General features: G+C 35.3%; 1 protein-coding gene across 1 annotated transcript in view; it reads right to left on the reverse strand.

Annotated features, from left to right (window-relative positions):
• The window catches only part of ANKRD30A (ankyrin repeat domain 30A), a 128,831-nt gene that overhangs the window by 94,550 nt on the left and 14,314 nt on the right, over positions 1–19,967 (reverse strand). Inside the window, exons 8-13 of the mRNA XM_031936184.1 lie at positions 19,613–19,922; positions 13,989–14,019; positions 11,178–11,250; positions 3,668–3,779; positions 1,716–1,777; positions 1,351–1,441 (exon numbers count right to left, since the gene is read on the reverse strand). Of these exons, the coding sequence (XP_031792044.1) occupies positions 1,351–1,441; positions 1,716–1,777; positions 3,668–3,779; positions 11,178–11,250; positions 13,989–14,019; positions 19,613–19,922 (679 nt within the window). The remainder of the gene's footprint in view (positions 1–1,350; positions 1,442–1,715; positions 1,778–3,667; positions 3,780–11,177; positions 11,251–13,988; positions 14,020–19,612; positions 19,923–19,967) is intronic.

Consider the following 19,967-nt stretch of genomic DNA (forward strand, 5'->3'; position numbering starts at 1 on the left):
TAGAAAACTGACTAACTTGCATGAAGTATTTCCTCACAAAGCAGTCACACACTCTTCTCCCGGGAAACATTGTATGTCTTTTATTGGCTGTTCATTCAGAAACCTTTACCTATCATCTCTCATTTCTTTGTAAATTTTTACTGTGTAGTATATCTTAGTTCGATTGACTCAGCAATCTTTATTACACAGTTCATCAAAACATATGATTGATCAACAAATAAGATTTTTTAGGGATATTAACTTTTTGATGTTAGTAAACTATATTGTCCAAAGTTTTTACATTTCAGTACACCATGACAGCCTATTGGGCCTGTTTTGGCTGTTTTTATGTTTTAGGAAGATAAGTTAAAAATACTTTTATTGCATATAAATTAAGAACTGCTTTAATTACGATGACACAGTTCTTCGTTAATACAGCAATACCTTCAGAGTCAGGTTGTGACACCTTGGAGAAACATCAGAAATGTATAGGAAAAAATAATTGCCTTAAGTAACCTAATGTTCCCACATATTATAGGATAAAAATCATGACCCACACAAGACTTGAGGAGCTCTCAGACCCTTGAGACAGAAAATGAATTTATACCAAAAATAACTCAGAGCAAGGTCCAAGGACCACCAGCATCAGCATCGCCAGACAACTTATGAAAAATGCAGAATCCCAAGTCTGCTGAATCATGGTGTGAATTGTTAACAAGGTTTTCAGCTGATTTTCTATGAAAACTTCTGGTCTATATGGAGTGCATATGACAAATTATATACATGTGTGGCCGTGCATATATGCTTAGTCTCACCTACTGCAAATAGAACACAGCTCTCCATGGTCAGGTGTTTCCATCCCTAATGGCTTCCCACCAGTGAGAAAGACAGGAAGTGTCAGAATTCCTTTGCTGTAATTCTCTGCTAAACTTTTGTACAAGAAGTTCAATTTATATTCTTCCCAATTTCTAACCATACCCGATCTTCTCGTAAAGAATCACTTTATTTTATCATCCTCCATTATATAAACCTGTTTCTTGTTCCTTCATATACTCTCTGTACGCTCTGTCTTTCTCAGTCTTCATTTCCTCTTTTACTACTTTCTTCTTTCTTATTTTCTCATTTTCCTCAGGTCTTGAAATATCTTGAATTCAAACTAATAACTCACCTCCTTTTCAGCACTCTCAATATATTCTGCTGCATAGAGCTGAAAAGATGTATAACATATCACCATTTCACTTCTCTTTTTTTCTGTGCTTTGCATTTAGGAGGTAATTTTCTTTGGTTATTAGAGGATATGCTTCCTCATCAGTTTAGAGAAATATTTGGTCAAATGACTCCTTAAATAAAAAAAAAATAAATGGTTCTTACCTTCTGATTTTCCACTTATCGTATGGAATTCTTTTTGAGGTGTAGCCTTGGGTAAACACACATCCTTCTGTGAAACAGTCTCATGGACACTCTGTTAAAAGTAATATCAGTAAACAATTTCAATGGAAAAATCCTAATAATGGTGAGTATCAAAATTTCCTGATTAAAATCTTCTTCAAAAAAAATTCACTATGAAGCAGTAATCTACCTAGCACATAGATTCTCTATTAAGCACAACCTGAAAAATATCAAAAATAAAATGGGGGTGACATATGCAGAGGTGAGAAAATAAAATCTAAACCTCTGGTTTTATGTTTTCATATCATGCAATACTACTATTTATAAAAATTGATAATACATAGTACCTCTAAATCCCAAGAATTTTCTTCTTCATCCTTTTGTTTGGATTCTGATGGCATCATCTGATCTATAAAAGGTAAATCACAGATACATTCATGAGGACAATTCTCTACTATAAATTTTGAAAACATACACAAATCTATTTTCATTCATGTATCTGTGGACTTTCTTCTGCAGCCTGTATATTCTATTGGTGGATAACAACCACCACTTCTATAGTCAGTTGGTTAGAACTGCAATCTTAAAAATCTAAAAATTAACTTCATATTCATTAGAATGCAAAAAAACAATAAAAGTTTGACTAATTTGTATGAATTATTTCTTCACAAAAGAAGTAATATTCTCTTCTCCCATGAAACCCACTATGTCAGATATTTGCTGTTCACTCAGATAATTTTAATTACCTATCATCTGTCATTTCTAGGTTTTTATTTTTTATTATTACTTAGTTTGATTAAGCAATCTTTATTACACGGTTCTTCAAAAAAGATTATTTATCAATAAGTAAGATTCTTCAAGATACTAACTTTTTTATATTAGCAAAATATACATCCAACCCTTTGAAATTTCAATAGGCCATGACAATATATTTGATGTGAATGTGTTTTAGATAAATAAGCTTAAAAAACTTGTACTGCATATAAATTAAAAGCTGCTTTAATGACAATGAGATAGTATTTCCTCAATGCAACCATATCTTCAGAATCAACTTGTGACTCCTTGGAGAAACATTAGAAACTTATACGAAAAATGAGTGCTGTAAGTAACCTAAATTTTTGACACTTCATAGAATTAAATCAAGGTTCAAGGAGTACTGAGAGCCATGAGGCAGAAAAGGAATATATAACATAAATATTCTAAATGCATCTGAAGTGAATTCACTCACATTTTCTTTTCAGAAACTCTAAAGTTGCCTGGCTATCTTCTTTCTTGCCCCGTTTCCTGCCTCACAATCCCTCTTCCTTAGCCAAAATAATGTCTACATCTGTGGTCTTGATTCTTCCCACTCAACATCTTTTAAAATCAATTTTCCCAACACTTTCTTTCTCTTTGATTAGGGATAGTATCTGACATCTGTAATTACTATTTATTTACCTTTTTTCCCCTCTGGCCAGAAACATACTCAGAAATAAAAGCAATATAATGCTTTCCCTTGACCCTATTATGTCTTGACCTTCTATCCAACTGCCTTTCTTCCAGATTTTTCCAAAGGAAAGGCTGTTCCCTTGCTACTTAAGAGTGAGGTCGAAGGACCACCAGTATCAGCATCAGTTGAGAACTTATTTAAAAATGCCAGAACCCCAAGCCTGCTGAATCATAGCATGCATTGTTAACAAGGTATTCAGCTGATTTTCTACAGTTTGAAAACTTCTGATCTATACCGAGTCTATATGACAAATTATATACACATGTGGCTGTGAAAATATGCTTATATTCACCTATTGCAGATAAAACACAACTCTCCATGGTCAGGTGCTTGCATCCCTAATGCTTTCCCACCAGTGAGAAAGACAGGAGTGACAACACTTTGCTATAATTCCCTGGTAAATTTTGGTAATGAAAGGTCACTTTACATTCTTCAAATCTTTCTAACCATGACCTATCTTTTTCTAAAGAATTATTTTATTTTACTATCCACCATTATATAAACCTGCTTCTTGTTCCCTTATGTACTCCATGTATTCTGTCTTCCTCTGTCTTCATTCCCTCTTTTACTCCTTCGCTCAGGTCTTACAGTATATTGAATTTAAACTAATAATTCCTCTCTCTTTTTTTTGGCACTGTCAATATAATCTGTTGCTAACACCTGAGAAGGCATATAACTTTCACTCCTTTTGTTCTTCTATGCTATGCATTTAAAAAATAATTTTCTTTGGCTGTCAGAGTATATCACTCCTCATGCATTTAGACAAACATTTGGTCAAACGATGTTTTAAATTAAAAAAATTGTTCTTACCTTCTATTTTGTGATTTATTGTTTTGACATCATTTTCATATATGACATCATTTTCATATATAGCAGCACCAGGTAAACACATATAATTCTGTTCAGCACTCTTAGAGATAATCTGTTAAAGGTAATATCAATAAATAATTTGTTTATTTCATTTTTTTTGTTTTTTTGAGATGAAGTCTTGCAGCGTGGCTCATTGGTGTGATCTTGGCCTACTGCCACCTCTGTCTCCCAGGTTCAAGCAATTCTCCTGCCTCAGCCTCCCAAGTAACTGGGCCTACAGGCATGAGCCACCACGCCTGGCTAACTTGTTCTGTTTTTAGGATAGACAGGGTTTCACCATGTTGGCCAGGCTGGTCTTGAACTCCTGATCTCAAGTGATCCGCCCGCCTCATCCTCCCAAAGCACTGGGATTACGGCGTGAGCCACATCAATAAATACTTTCAATTTTAAAATAATAAAAATGACAAGCATCAATACTTTTATTTAAAATCTTTTTTATGGGCTGGGCATGATGGCTCACACCTGTAATGACAGCACTTTGGGAGGCCGAGGCAGGTGGATCACAAGGTCAAGGGACCAAGACCATGCTGGCCAACTGGCTGAAACCCCATCTCTACTAAAAATACAAAAATTAGCTGGGCATGGTGGCAGGTGCCTGTAATCCCAGCTACTCAGGAGGCTGAGGCAGGAGAATTGCTGGAACCCAGGATGTAGAGGCTGCAGTGAGCCGAGATCAGGCATTGCACTCTAGCCTGGTGACAGAGCGAGACTCCGTCTCAAAAAAAAAAAAAAAAAAAAAAAAAAAAAAAAAAACTTCTTAAAACATATTTTTTTTACTTTAAAGGCAATTAGATTTAAAGCTGTTCACATATTGAACACCTAAACATTTCAAGAGAAAACCTCAAATATGCTCTGTATATCAAACTTATCTTTCATCTTCATGTCGCTATTGACTAGGTTACTGAACATGGAAAATAAAACATATTCAGAAAAAATTCACTCGTGTACAAAAGGAATTAAATTCAAAGTATCTGCCTTACTCTGTAGTCCTCACCAAAAATAATAGGGCATTTCAAACAGAACACAATATGATTAAACACTTGACATATGCATAATTATAGAATTTTTGTTAAAAACTATGCACGGCATGAAGAGAATTTTCAGAGTATGTCATACAGAGTAGGAATAGAACTCTGTAGAAACTGTTTCATTTAGGAAAACAAGGGCTTAAGATAATAAGAATAATTTTTACAAGTTTTTTGCTGACAAAGAACTGCTTGAATAAAAGGAAAGATTCAGAAGGAAACCTTATAATTATGTTACTTTTAAATGAAAGCAAACAGTCATTAGATAAAATATGCGATTGATTAAGACACAACTTCAGAAAAGTAGAGCAAGCCTTCATAAAAAAAGAACAACAAAAACATGTATTCGTGAAACGTGTAACATGTGCGAGACACGCATTTGCAGATTTTTCTTCACTTTAGAATAATGAGGATGATGATGATGTTGGTGGTTACCCCACTTTCTACTTCCTAGTCATTCTAGGTTAAGAACAAAATGATGAACAAATATGGTCCACTGTTCTGTCTGTTCAGAATGTCTTCCTCCTAGACTTTCATATGGCATACGCCTCATCTTTGAGATGGAGATTAAATGGCAGTCTCAGAAAGATCAACTCTGACCATAGAATTCTGCTGCCACTCTGAGGGGTGCCAAAGTGATATGGTAAAACTGGAACACAGTCAGAGGAAATGAGTTGAAGAGATAAAATGGGGCCAAACCATGTAAGATATGTGTCACGCTAGAATATGAACTTAACCCTTCATGTAATGGGTATCCGCTCAATATGCAGATGAGATACATCATTACAAATATATTTTAGAAAGGTGACCCTTCCAGCGATGTAAAGATAGATGAACATGGGGAGATGGGGCAAAACTAGAAAGGAGTACTTCAAAATTATAGGTAGAGAGTTAATTACGGTAATAAGATATGGAAAATTATAAGAAGGTAGATAATACAAATTTTGGTGTGTGATTGGCTTGGTGACCTGGAGGAGGGTTGAAGTGCAGGATGTGGGGGACAGTTAAAATGGAGGTTGAAGTGCTTGAGCATTTCATGGCTACTTCCTAGGTGTTACTTACTAGGATGGGGAAACCAGATGACTGAGTATATTACAAAGAGTCAGAAAAGAGACAGGAAAAGAATAAAAAAAAAAAGATGCTTTCAGTTTGAGATCTCTAAGATTTGAGGCATCCAAGGGGCTTGGAAGAAAGATCTGGATAAATACATTTGGAGTATGAGTAGATAATCTACATGAGGAAAATTCCATAGTGATAAGAAAATAAATATTTATAAGATAGACTAAATCGGTAGAATTAAGCAACACAAATCTACACAGACTGTTGAAATTTTGAAAATGAAATCAAAGGAAAGAGAAAAACATGGGATTAAGTTTCTCTGCCATGTATTTCCAAATTTGTTTCAAGAATATAATTTTATTTATATATGTAAATATTTATTTCTGAAATATTATTGCAATATGCATCTTTGAATTGAATGAAAACATTTAATTCTAAAACAACAGTCTGCAAAATGACCTATATAAAAACTTTGAAATTTTTATTTGTACAAGAGAAATGCTTACCCATAGAATTATGAGGCATTTTTAAGTACTACTATAAAGTGAGATAGAAATGTGAAATCCTGCTTTAAAATTCACATGCTTTTCTTATGTTCCTGTAAACAATATAATACTAGCTCGAATTGCCTACTTACACCATATAGGATGGTAGTTTAAAATTGGAGAAAAGATCTCACATAAAGAAAATTAAGCAATAATTATTCAATTTGAAGATTTAATAGTTTTCATGTATATGTATGATTGCCAAGCAGAATTCAGTATTCACAGGAGAAGTGAAGAAAGAAACTAAAAAATTCAAGTCAACAGGATTCCTGAGTTTTAGAAATAAACAAATGTATGTGCAAGGTTTAATAATTATGAAGACTAAAGTTAATAAGGCTTCCTGGAAATAATATAAAAGATCCCCATTGCAAGAGATATTTTAAGAGTAAAAACAATTCTTCCGATGTTAAGTTTGTATACTCTGTTAACAATCTTCCCTCACATATGATTCTATGATAATAGGCACTTTACTTTAAAAAAATCCACAAATATTGAATACATTCATTTGTTGTGTGCATATAATACCACTACAAACATACTATGAACAAAAGATATCAGAATATTTTTAGAGATTAATAATTTCTACATTTATTTCTTTGAGTGTTCTAGCTTAAAAATGATTTTAAAAAAATGATTAAAAATTTAAGAGACACAGAATAAGAACATTGTTCATATGATCAGAAAATTTAATTTTAATAACAAGTTTAAATAAAATGCTTATTTATACTCTATTATTAAAAATATTCAAAACAGCTACCACGGTTACATCAAAGAGTAAGATAAATTAGTTTAATAACCTAAGACTATGTCAAACATTAAATTAGAAATCTTAAACCAGAAACCAAAGAGTCAAAAATTGATAATTCACAATATCGCTGACAAGGCCTAAAACAGATTTTACTTTGCATTCTACATTAATATGACTAAATTAAATATAAAACATAAAGTTAATAAAAGAAGTGAGAATTAAATTTTCATTCCTTGTTTATAATTTTTTTTTCTTTTTTTTTTTTTGAGACCGAGTCTGGCTCTGTTGCCCAGGCTGGAGTGCAGTGGTGCAATCTCAGCTCACTGCAAGCTCCGCTGCCCAGGTTCACGCCATTCTCCTGCCTCAACCTCCCGAGTAGCTGAGACTACAGGTGCCCACCACCACGTCTGGCTAGTTTTTTTCTATTTTTTAGTAGAGACAGGGTTTCACCATGTTAGCCAGGATGGTCTCGATCTACTGACCTCATTATCTGCCTGCCTTGGCCTCCCAAAGTGTTGGGATTACAAATGTGAGCCACCGCGCCTGGCCATTTATAAATTTTTTGTTGACACAGTATAAATGTACACGTTTTGGGTGTACATATTATCACTTAATACATTCACATCATCAAAACAGAATAATTGAGATATTAATCACCATAAGTATTTATCTTTCCTATATATTAGAAACATTCAAATCATTCTCTACTAGGTATTTTAAAGAGTACAACAAATTGCTCTTACCTATAGTTATCCTTATATTTTCTTTCAGCCTTTTATTAAAATCAGCTACAAGTCACTCAAAAACACCTGAGCCGTATTTTATTACTTGGCTATGTTTTCTTAATTTTTATTTTAAATCACTTATATAATATCTTTTATTCTAGAGTGTTCCTGCTCTCATTTAAACAACTTTTTTTTTTAATAATAATCTGTGACATCTTGACTCTCTCATGGAGTCTCTATGTTTATCTTACCCTTCTTCAACGAATTATTTCATTTCACCCCGTTCATGTAATTTATTATTAGAGAAATATGGTGGTATCCATTAATGAATGATTTCATTTTACCCCCTTCATATAATTTATTATTATAGAAATATGGTGATATCCATTAGATTATTATGATTATTATTGTTCTTTTTTCTCTTTCCTTTTTTTTTTTTTTTTTTTTTTTTTTTGAGATGGAGTCTCGTTCTGTCTCCCAGGCTGGAGTGGTGTAATCTCTGCTCACTGCAAGCTCCGCCTGCCAGGTTCACGCCATTCTCCTGCCTCAGCCTCCTGAGTAGCTGGGACTACAGGCACCCACCACCACACCTGGCTAATTTTTTGTATTTTTAGTAGATACGGGGTTTCACCATGTTAGCCAGGATGGTCTCGATCTCCTGACCTCGTGATCTACCCACCTGGGCTTCCCAAGTCCTAGGATTACAGGCGTCAGCCACCGCACTCAACCCCTACATTATTTTTTTAACCAAAATAAGCTAGGACAAAAATTTACCCTTACATAGTTTATAATATTATAGAAATAATTAAAATTTTAAAAGTTAAATTACATGTTATATTTTGAAATATCTCTTCACAGTTGTATTAATTACCTCTTGTGTGGAAAAATGTGAGACTTTAGTTTTTAATAGTACCTTATTTAACTGAGTTTGCATTGAAATGGTATGGGTTGTTTCTATTCTGTGTGGCAAAAAGCTAAGTACAAATAATTGTATAAATTCTGCTTCTTCGAAGAAACAGAGAAAGAAAGAGTAAATCATGGGGAGGGCAATGATTGATTAATGAAAATCCTACATACAACTAAATAGAAACCTGTAAATAAACATGCTGACAATAGAGACAGTGATGCCCTCTCAAAAGCAGACACTGAAAAAATGTATTCTGTGAGAAAAAAAGTCTGGGGTAAATCAGTTTTAAAAAGGTGAAGGAGGGAGAAACAAACAAGAGACATGACCAATCAAGTATAGCTTCAGTCATGAAAGAAAATGAAAAACAACTACTATAAGACATGTGATGAAATACATAAAATACAGACTTTTGTTCATAACATATTCCTATAATGCTGATCCGTATTTACACTATAATTAGTTATTTTGTTAATACCTGTGAAATAAAGATTTAAATTTTATTATTATATAATAAGACACTCAATTAGTTAAACATTGTCGTCAGCCAATACCTAAAAGCGAGAACTTTCTTACTACAGAGAGAGAAAACATTTACAAAGGAATGTTTCATAAACTTTTCACCTGAAGAAAGTATTGGTAATAAGAATTTCAGAGTAATGTATTCCTTACAAATATATATTTAATAGAACATGACTTTCGGCCGGGCTCAGTGGCTCACGCTGTAATCCCAGCACTTTGGGAGGCCCAGGAGGGCAAATCATGAAGTCAAGAGATTGAGACCATCCTGGTCAACATGGTAAAACCCTGTCTCTACTAAAATTACAAAAATAAACTGGGCGTGGTGGCACGTGCCTGTAGTCCCAGCTACACAGAAGGCTAAGGCAGTAGAACTGCTTGAACCTGGAAGGTGGAGGATGAAGTGAGCCGAGATCGTGCCACTGCACTCTAGCCTGCATGACAGAGGGAGACCCCGTTTCAAAAAAAAAAAAGAGCATGAGTTGAGACTAAATTCATTAAATTTTTTTTTAATCTAAACTCCACTTGGAGGATATTAGAAAATATAGTGTAACCTTCTTTCTTATTTACTACATATCACTGATTGTCTTCTTATTTAAGACATATTTTCTCAAGATAACTCACATGAATTTATGTATTCTAAATATCAAAAGAAAATATAAATTTAAACCATATTTTAGAAATGCATTAGATTTAATTATAAGATATATCATGCATATTATCTTACTTGTAACATTCCATAACATAAAAATTCATTTGTCTGCTTATTTATTCACATTGAAAACCTCTTAAAATGCTTTTTATAGGCAAGACTGTATTCTGGGTACACTAGGATGCACATAAGTATGTTTTCTAACTCACAGTATCTCATAGTGATGCAAGAGCTTCAAATCAATTATGTAAACAACTAAATACAAAATCTTCTGAAATTTAAAATTTTCAAATGTGATCAAAAATCTTAGAACAATATGTTTAAAAACTACAATTTAAAAATTCTGAAATTAAAATCTTGCCATATGCTTATAAGAGTCTCTGCTTCCAGAACTGGTTGTTTACTTGGGGTAAAACCTGCATTCTTCATTTAGATGAAGACTTTAAAGTATACTTTTAATTAAGTAACTTAGAAAACACACTGGCATCCCTTAATAATACAGATTCTGAGAAAGAGAATTTACATTTCTAAATTTCTACTATTATTTTTAAATTAGAGATAAGGTCTCATTATGATTCCCACACTGGTCTCAAACTCTTGGGCTCAAGCAATCCTCCTGCATCAGCCTCCTTGGTAGCTGGAATTACAGGCATGCACCACCATGCCCAAATAAATTTTCACAACTTCTAATATTATTTTGGTGTATTTAAAGAACCAAGAAGAGAAACTGAGACAAAGTTCTCTCCTGTAAATTATGTGATATCAAAATATTAAGTGCAAAAAAACCTATATGCTATGTGGCACAGTTTTGGAACTGAATAGTATCAGAGAGATTCCTTGATTACTATAATAAGTAACTTGATCCATTAAAGAAAAATTTAAGCATGAGGTTTTTTTTTAAAGTTACAATAGGATATTTTTAAAACTCACAGTAAGTACACTTATCCAAATAAAAATTTACCAGATTTTATATATTCTTTACTGTGGAAAAGTTTTTTCTAATATAATGTTCCTGTCACTATATATTCTCCAGCCCATTCCTTTTTTGGGCCCTCATACCCTCAAAGTATTTACCAAACATTTATTATTTACTAAAGTAAAAACAAAGTTTAAATCAACTACTCATATTTTATATAAAATGTTCTTATCTGACCAACTTTATATTGCCAACATGAAATAATGATACTTACAGCACTGCAAAACATGAAAAGTAAAATACCATACAGAACTAGATTCCAACTGAGAAAATCAACTTCACAAGAGACCATTTTACCTTGGTAGCAGGATTAAAGTCTTCCTCAAGTTTTGTAGACTGTGAATTTTCAATAGGCGGTCTGTCAAAATGACTTTAGAGAAAAAAGATACAACATAAATCAGCAAATTCACATATTTTAAAAATAAAATCTGCTAGTACATATCTTGGTGCTCACTTTAAAAAATGAAAACAAAAAGCAAAATCTGGGAAAAGATCAGTCCTCTGTATATTAAATCATGTTTCTTGGTAAAATTAAAATATGCCCTCTGTTTTTAAAAAATATTTTAGTTACGTATTTTTGACTCTACCTCCGCAACCTATAACATTCAATGAACACTCACTCTTAGCTTCATAAAAAATAGTGACAGCCAATATAATTGGCATATCCTGAGTATAATTTGTCCTCACAAACTGTCCTCAATGATGAACTAGAAATCTACTTAATAACTGACATAACTTTTGATATCTAAACCGGAACAAACTTGATAACCTAAAATGAGGAAGAAAGACACAGTTACCGTATCCCTTTTCCATTATCTATCTCTGATTCAAAGACTAATCTGTGTCACAGGAAAATGACATTCTTTGTTTCTCAGCATAAAAACCACTCAAGAAGGCCCTATTGCTTCCTTTCACAATAAACCACTACAGAGGGTACCCTGAAATATTTGAAATGTTGACAAGCTGAACCTACAAATGTCAACTCACAAATGTATATTTCTTGTTGGGAATATTTTTCTCAACAAAAAATTGAAACTTTAAAAATAATAAAATCTAACTACTTATTTTACACTTGTCCTTTCCTGTTCAGGGCTACATCAACTAGCAAAACCTTAAAAATCTTTGTACTCATTCCCAAGGAGAGAGACTGCTAGAAAAACTGAGTCCTGATAATTGGATTTCTCTAAGTACCATATATATAGTGAAAGTGTCTCTCACTTCCACATCTTTTTTCTGCAGGGTTTCATGGCAGTCTCCAATCTTTAAATATACAGCTCATCAAAGCACAGATTACTGAAAAGATAAACTCAATGACCAGCCAAGAAGCTCTGTATTTACCTATTCCTGGAAAACAACCAAATGGAGTCTCAGTCAGTCATTCACCTCCACCATAAGCATGTTACCAAAAACCCAACTGAAGCTCCATGACTTATTTGACAGCCAATCTTACCCCTGCTTTACATGTACATGGGTAGGACATTAGAGGCTTGGAAAAAGAGGCAAAGGGGAGGGGACACCTGCCCTGGGCCACAGATCTATGTAATTCAGCAACCTTCAATCCCCTAGCACTCAAGGGGCTCTAAGCCTCTCCAGTGAGATTTGGGGTGAAAGAACAGAATAGGACATTTCTATCTGATTGTAGAGACTTTTTTTTTTTCTTTTTACTCTTTCAACAGAAATCCTGAAGTTTGTCCATTCCTCCAATTAAACAAGCAAAAAAGCAGTGACTTATTCAGGACTTCTTTTGCACCATATTTAATATGCTTTCTAGATAACTCCCAATGTCTACTGTGTTTGTTCTAATTTATCTTCATCAAACTTGTCGTAAGAGCCAACATTCTGATCTCTTTGGTAAAACCTAAAACCGTTACTCCTACCGATCCTGGGATTATTTCTCTTCAGACTTGGCCTTTCCCTGCTAATTCCCTTGTTACCTACTTCCACTGGGTTCTCCAGCTAATTCCATTCTTATCCTTTTCAATTTGTTTAATTAGACTCATTTCCTATTCCTTTCTATTATTCAAATACTCACTCACGTGGTGATATAAAAACAAGAGCAATGGGCTTTGAAATGAGTTCAAATATTACTTGTTACCTCCTATAGTTAAATAGGTCACTTTGAGTTTCAGACTCTCCATCTGAACAACCATTTTTCCAGGATATTAAATACAGGTTGAAATATGAAAGTATTTTGATTAGTCTCCAAGAGTCCTTAAAATCCTAAAATTCCATGTACTTTTAATTTTATCTATAGAAAAATGGGGCTGGTAGAAAGCAATAAAATAATAGAAGAAAAGAACACCAAGGAAAGTAGAGAAGAAAATAATCAGGAAAAGATCATAGAAAAGTCATGGAAGAAGAAAAAAGACTCTAGCAAAAAAAAAGAAGAGTGCATGCAACTAGGCAGGGTACTGCTTTCAAGAAAAACTAAGCTGGGAAGTCAGTAAACAGAGAAATCTATAAGAAATAGCCTCTAAATATGATTAACATATCTCTATGTAGATATTCTCCAATAAGAGTAAAAGAATTCATCTATAGGATTTACCTGGTCTTGCTTATGAAACAAAAACCTATGTCTTATCACCACAGCTAAGTCAGATCTGCTCTCAAAACTTTGATGATAAAAACAAGGTACTGGTATACCTCTTTAACTCTTAAACATGTTAGAACAAAGTCTTGGATTAACCAGTGTTCTAAGGGAAATCTCTAAAAAGAGTTAATGACAAAATGTGACTTTGTGATTGATCCTATCTGGACCTGGACCTTGATCCTAATGATGCATAGGTATTCATCAATCTGTGCTGAGGAGCAAGAGAAGGGATTTGGGAGCAAGGTAGGCTGATGGCAAACTCAAGGGTCAGTTACTTTTTAGCTTTGAAATCATAGGCCAATTAATCAACCTCTCTGAACCACATTTGACTGACTAATACAAAGTAGGTGACAGTAGCACAGATGTTTTGCAAAGCTTTGTGATGACTATGTGAGATGATAAATATTAAGCACATAATATGTTCTCTAGCCCAGAGTAGAATACTCAACAGATAGTGATTTATTTCCTCTTTATTTTCTGAGTTAAAATATACCTTCTAAAAAACCATAAAGTCTTACCTGTATATAGACTTTACAGAACTCATATGCACTATTAAAGAGAAAAAGTAAAATACATTAAATCAACAAATATAGATAGAAAATACAGATTATTAAAAACATAAGAGGGCATGATGGCACATGCCTGTAATCCCAGCTACTTGGGAAGGTGAGGCAGGAGGATCACCGGAGCAGCCTAGGAGCCTGAAAGTAGCCTGGGAGACATCATGATACTTTAACTTAATTTAAAAGAATCATGCACACTTTCATGCATGATCCAGATATTGTATAAAAAAGCATAATACTCAGACGCTTTGTTACAAAGACTGAGATGATTTGATATACAGCATTCCTTTAGGACCATATATTGAGACTATAGTAAAATTATTATTAAGTACACTTTTGGTAGAAAAATGATGCATTAAGAACTATTATTTCCCCTCCTTTTTAGTTCTCAAATGAGAGGAAAAATCGAATTTAGCACAATTTGATATCTAAAAGTGAACTACAGTGTACAATAGCCATAATACAAACAGAATCCTATAAAACTGACAGAAAATTGTATTATTAGCAGAATTAGTATAAGTGGACAGTGTCAACCTTAGAAAGCATAATTTCTAGACAAATTAACTCGGAGCAGTTAGAACAGAGGATACAGTAGTCTCTCTTGATCTGCTCTACTTATAGAAAGAAACACACACACATGATTTCCCTCTGCTCTCACACCACAAACATCAAAACAGAAGACTTCTGCGACCAAATGTTTGGAGCATTTTCTCCACCAACAAGTAGGCAATCAATTCTGTAGCAGAAACCAGCTGGTTGTCCTCTATTCACTTCCAACACTATCTATCTAGAAATAGTCTCAGATTCCACAGGCTGAAGGCTCAGTCTCACAAGACTGCCCTCCCATACCAATCACAAATCTGTGTCTCTGAAACTTCTAACCAGCTGGTTTCACGCTGTGGTTCTCAAGACTCCCTCTTTGGGTTTGATTAACATGCCAGAGTGCCCCAAAGATGAAGGGAAACACATTTACCAGTTTATTATAAAGGGTATCACAAAGGAGACACATGAATAGATGCATATGGCAAGTTATGGGGGAAGGGGCATGGAGCTTCCATGCCCTCCCAGGGCACATCAGCCTCCAAATACTTCCATACATTCAGCTTTCTGGAAGGTCTCTGATCCCAGTCATTCTGGGTTCTTAAGAAAGCTTTATTACATAGGCATGAATGAAAAAATCTGCGGCCATTGGTAATTGACCTTATCTTCAGCTCCTGTCACCTCCTAGGAGGTTTAGGGGTGGGGCTGAAAGTCCCAACACTCTAATCATGCCTTGTTCTTTTTTGTGACAAGCTCCTTTCCTGAAGCTATCTAGGGACTGCCAGTCATCACTCAATTATTAGCATACAAAGACATCACTTTGGAGATTCTAAACATTTTATGAGTTGTATGCCACAAAACAGTGTTGAAGACCAAACATATATTTCACAATATAATATTGAAGGTTTGGATTTTTGTGACTTCAGCTACTTGTGGCCAACTGTAGTCCAAAATATTAAATGGGGGATTCCAGAAATATACAAGTCATAAGTCTTAAATAGTGTGTCATTCTAAGGAATATGATGAAATATTAAGACACCCTGTTCCATCTCACCCAGGTCATGAATCATCCCTTTGCATATGCTGTCTGCCCATTAGTCATCAAAATGGTCTGTTCTTGAATCCCAACCATTAACACTATCATGGCTCAATGATCCAGGGTCACATGAAGCAGATGATCCTCCTTCTTATGTGTAGTCAGCCAGAAATAATTAGTAGCCTAACACCACATGACAACTCCTACCTTATTCTCCTGACTTCATCTCATCACACAGGCATTATATCATCTCACAATTACCATATGAGTGAGAAGGGTGAGTACAATGCAAGACACTTTGAGAGACCACATTCACCTAACTTTGATTATAATATATTTTATTGTTTTATTTTACTATGAGTTATTGTTAATCTCTTTCTGTGCCTAATTTATGAATTAAACTTTATCAGAAATATGCATGTATAGAAAAAAATATGAATGCATAGGGTTCCATACTATCCACAGTTTCAGACATTCACTGGATGTCTTAGAAAATATCCCCTGTGGATAAAGGTGAATTACTGTACTGTGCATGTGTGTATGTGTGTGTGTGTGAGAGAGAGAAAGACAGAGACAGAGAGAGAGAGAGACAACACAGATCTCCATTCTCCACAAGAAGCACATAAAAAACAGCACTTTTCCTCACACATGACCCTTAGCTTTTGGCAATTCTGGAAAAATGCTGGCACATGTACTCCCCAGTCTAGACAATTTTCCAGATCCTGTGTATGTTGGCTGCTTCAGTTACAAAAAGTTAGGTGGGATCATGGGAAATTTCTTCTTGGACACCAGAAACATTAACCACATCAACAGTACACTTAACACCTTTAAAAGAATTCTTTTGAACAGATTACCACTGAAACACTTGTAAGTTAAATCCAACTGACTTTTCAGTAATCTCATGAAATTCTCACATTTAAAAGAAATTTGCAACATCACTTTCTCTGACTGCTCCCCTACTTTTCATTAGCCACTGCTCAGTCACCTTTACCAAGTCCTTTGACTCTGTAAAATGTTGATACTCCCAGGGTTTTGTCAATGGCTTTCTTCTTATTCTACATCTTCTGCATAATGGATAAGCTCATTGAGATATATGGCTTTGCCTAATAACTGTAATAAAATTATTCTAGGCCTGCATCTCCAACCAGAGTACTATCTTCAGCTAGAAACACCTGTAATTCAGTTACTTACTGAAAATATCCCACATAAATGTTTCATTAAACTCAATATGTAAAGAAAACTTTGGTCTGTTCCATGACTGTTTGCACTTCTCTGTTGACCTGACAGTTTCCTACTCCTTCCCCATGAGCATTGTAAACGCTAATGCACGATGTGGAAACTTATCAATGACCTGAGATTTTTTCTGTCCCCTAGCTTTTTAAACTCAATATCAGTAAATCATATTAACTGTACCTCTTTTCTGCCTTTGCTTAATCTTTCCATTGCCACTGGAAATACAAACTTACTTTATATTTATATTTCCTAGTTAGAAATGGCCCCTTAACTGATGGCTTTCACAGGGAAAAAGAAACCCTACTTGTCAGGGATCAGAAAAAGTGATTAGAAAAATACTTATAAAGATAGTTACAGGAAATAGACACAAACCTTCTTGGAAGGCCTGGTTAGGGGTTTGCACAACTTCAGTAAATGATTTGGCTGAAAGTAGCCTAATCCTCTTTACTGTAAGTGGACAGCAATGGAGCAAATAACTAGGGAACTGACAGTTTTTTATACAAAGTTTTATTGGAGTACAATCTTGCCTGTTTGCTCATACATTATCTATGACTGCTTTCACCCTACAATACAGACTTCAATTGCTGTTATAGAGACCACATGGCCTAGCATTTTTTTTTTTTTTTTTTTTTTTTTTCTTGAGATGGAATATTGCTCTGTCACCCAGGCTAGAGTGTAGTGGTGTGATCTCAGCTCCCTGAAACCTCTGCCTCCTGGGTTCAAGTGACTCTCCTGCCTCAGCCTCCCAAGTAGCTGGGATTATAGGCACACACCACCATGCCTGGCTACTTTTTGTATTTTTAGTAGAGACGGTGTTTCAACATGTTGGCCAGGCTGTTCTCGAACTCCTGACTTCATGATCCACGTGCCTCAGCCTCCCAAAGTGCTGGGATTACAGGCTTGAGCCACCGTGCCCAGCAGCCTAACATATTCCCTATCTGGCACCTTACAGGAAAAGTTTGCCAGTCTCTGCCTTATACCATATCCAGTATGCCCTGATACTCAAATCTAATCTTGTGACTCCCCTGCTCAAACTTTTTCAATGAATCCCTGCAGAAAACGTTGCTGGCTTCCTATGCATAGACATTATTTATTCTTTCTTGCTACAGAAACATAAGTTTCTTTAGATATTCAGTATTCCATTACCCCAATCCCATCTCAAAAAGAGAAATCATTATTGTAAGCTAATCACAGTAATTACATTTGCTTTCCTAGTGACTGGTTTAGATATAAGCATGTGGTATAATCCAGCCAATAAAATGTTACAGGAAGATTACTGCAAGCTTCCAAGTTTTCTCCTTCTTTAAAAGAAACATGTGAACAAAAGTAACCCTTCCAGCTTTTAAATATTGTCTTGAGAGAGCATGATTACTGGAGCTGTTGCTAATTAACCAACCAAAAGTGGAATCCTGGCTGGGCACAGTGGCTCACACCTGAATTCTCAGCACTTTTGGAGGCCAAGGCGGGCATATCAGCAGGTCACAAGTTTGAGTCTGGCCAATATAGTGAAACCCTATCTCTACTAAAAATACAAAACATTATCCAGATGTGGTGGCAGGCACCTGTAATCCTAGCTACTTGGGAGGCTGAGGCAGAATAATCACATGAAGCCAGGAGGCAGAGGTTGTAGTCAGCCGAGATTGCTCATGCCATTGCACTCCAGCTCAGGCCACAGTTTGAGACTCTGTCTCACAAAAGAAAAAAAAAAAACAGAAAGTGGGATCCTATGATATCCCTGTACCACCAAAACAACTTTGGTTCCTACGGTTTTAGCCATTGTTCGTTAGTTCATCTAGTATTTATAGCCAGAAAAACTGTGAGAATTTTTCCAGGGCCTACAGAATAAGAGCTACTTATTCCTATACTATTAAAAAGTGTAGCCTAAGCTTGCCTTATTTAGATATTCAAGTCATGGGTAAATACCCAGTAATGGGATGGCTGGGTCATATGGTACTTCTAGTTCTAGATCCTTGAGGAATCACCATACTGTTTTCCATAATGGTTGAACTAGTTTACAATCCCACCAACAGTGTAAAAGTGTTCCTATTTCTCCACATCCTCTCCAGCACCTGTTGTTTCCTGACTTTTTAATGATTGCCATTCTAAATGGTGTGAGATGGTATCTCACTGTGGTTTTGATTTGCATTTCTCTGATGGCCAGTGATGACGAGCATTTACCCAAAGGTTTATAAATCATGCTGCTATAAAGGCACATGCACATGTATGTTCATTGCAGCACTATTCACAATTGCAAAGACTTGGAATCAACCCAAATGTCCTTCAGTGACAGACTGGATTAAGAAAATGTGGCACATATACACCATGGAATACTATGCAGCCATAAAAAAGGATGAGTTTGTGTCCTTTGTAGGGACATGGATGCAGCTGGAAATCATCATTCTCAGCAAACTATCACAAGAACAGAAAACCAAACACCTCATGTTCTCACTCATAGGTGGGAACTGAACAACGAGATCACTTGGACTCAGGAAGGGGAACATCACACATTGGGCCTATTATGGGGAGGGGGAGTGGGGAGGGATTGCATTGGGAGTTATACCTGATGTAAATGACGAGTTGATGGGTGCAGCACCCAACATGGCACAAGTACACATAGGTAACAAACCTGCACGTTATGCACATGTACCCTAGAACTTAAAGTATATAAAAAAAAAAGATATTCAAGTCATTCCCAACTACTCCCACATCACATTTTTTTCACTAGGGAACCTGAAGTGCCAATAAGCCTTACAAAGTTCGCTCATCTTACCATTGGTACTTGCTTTTGTAGATGTTTCTTTTGTAGGACATGCAATCATCTTAGATGTTCCTTTTTCCGAAACTTGAGTTTTATTAGATGTTACTACTGCCACGCGTTCAGTCTTTACAGGTCTTGGTTTTTTCTCCCATGCGATCTTAGTATGTCTTCCTGTTACTGGACATATATTATACCCAGATGTTTCTTTTGCAGGCCTCGTAATTTTTCTAGGTGTTTCTTCTGCTAACTGTTCAGACTTTCCAGATGTCGCTTTCCCCAAACATTGAATTTTGTCAGGTGTTCCCTCCACCAAGGGCACGGCCTCATCAGGTGATTTTTCCACCAAGCTTTCAGCTGTGTCAGGTGT

The sequence above is a fragment of the Piliocolobus tephrosceles genome, chromosome 9 (assembly GCF_002776525.5).
Source record: "Piliocolobus tephrosceles isolate RC106 chromosome 9, ASM277652v3, whole genome shotgun sequence".
Classification (NCBI taxonomy): Eukaryota; Metazoa; Chordata; class Mammalia; order Primates; family Cercopithecidae; genus Piliocolobus; species Piliocolobus tephrosceles.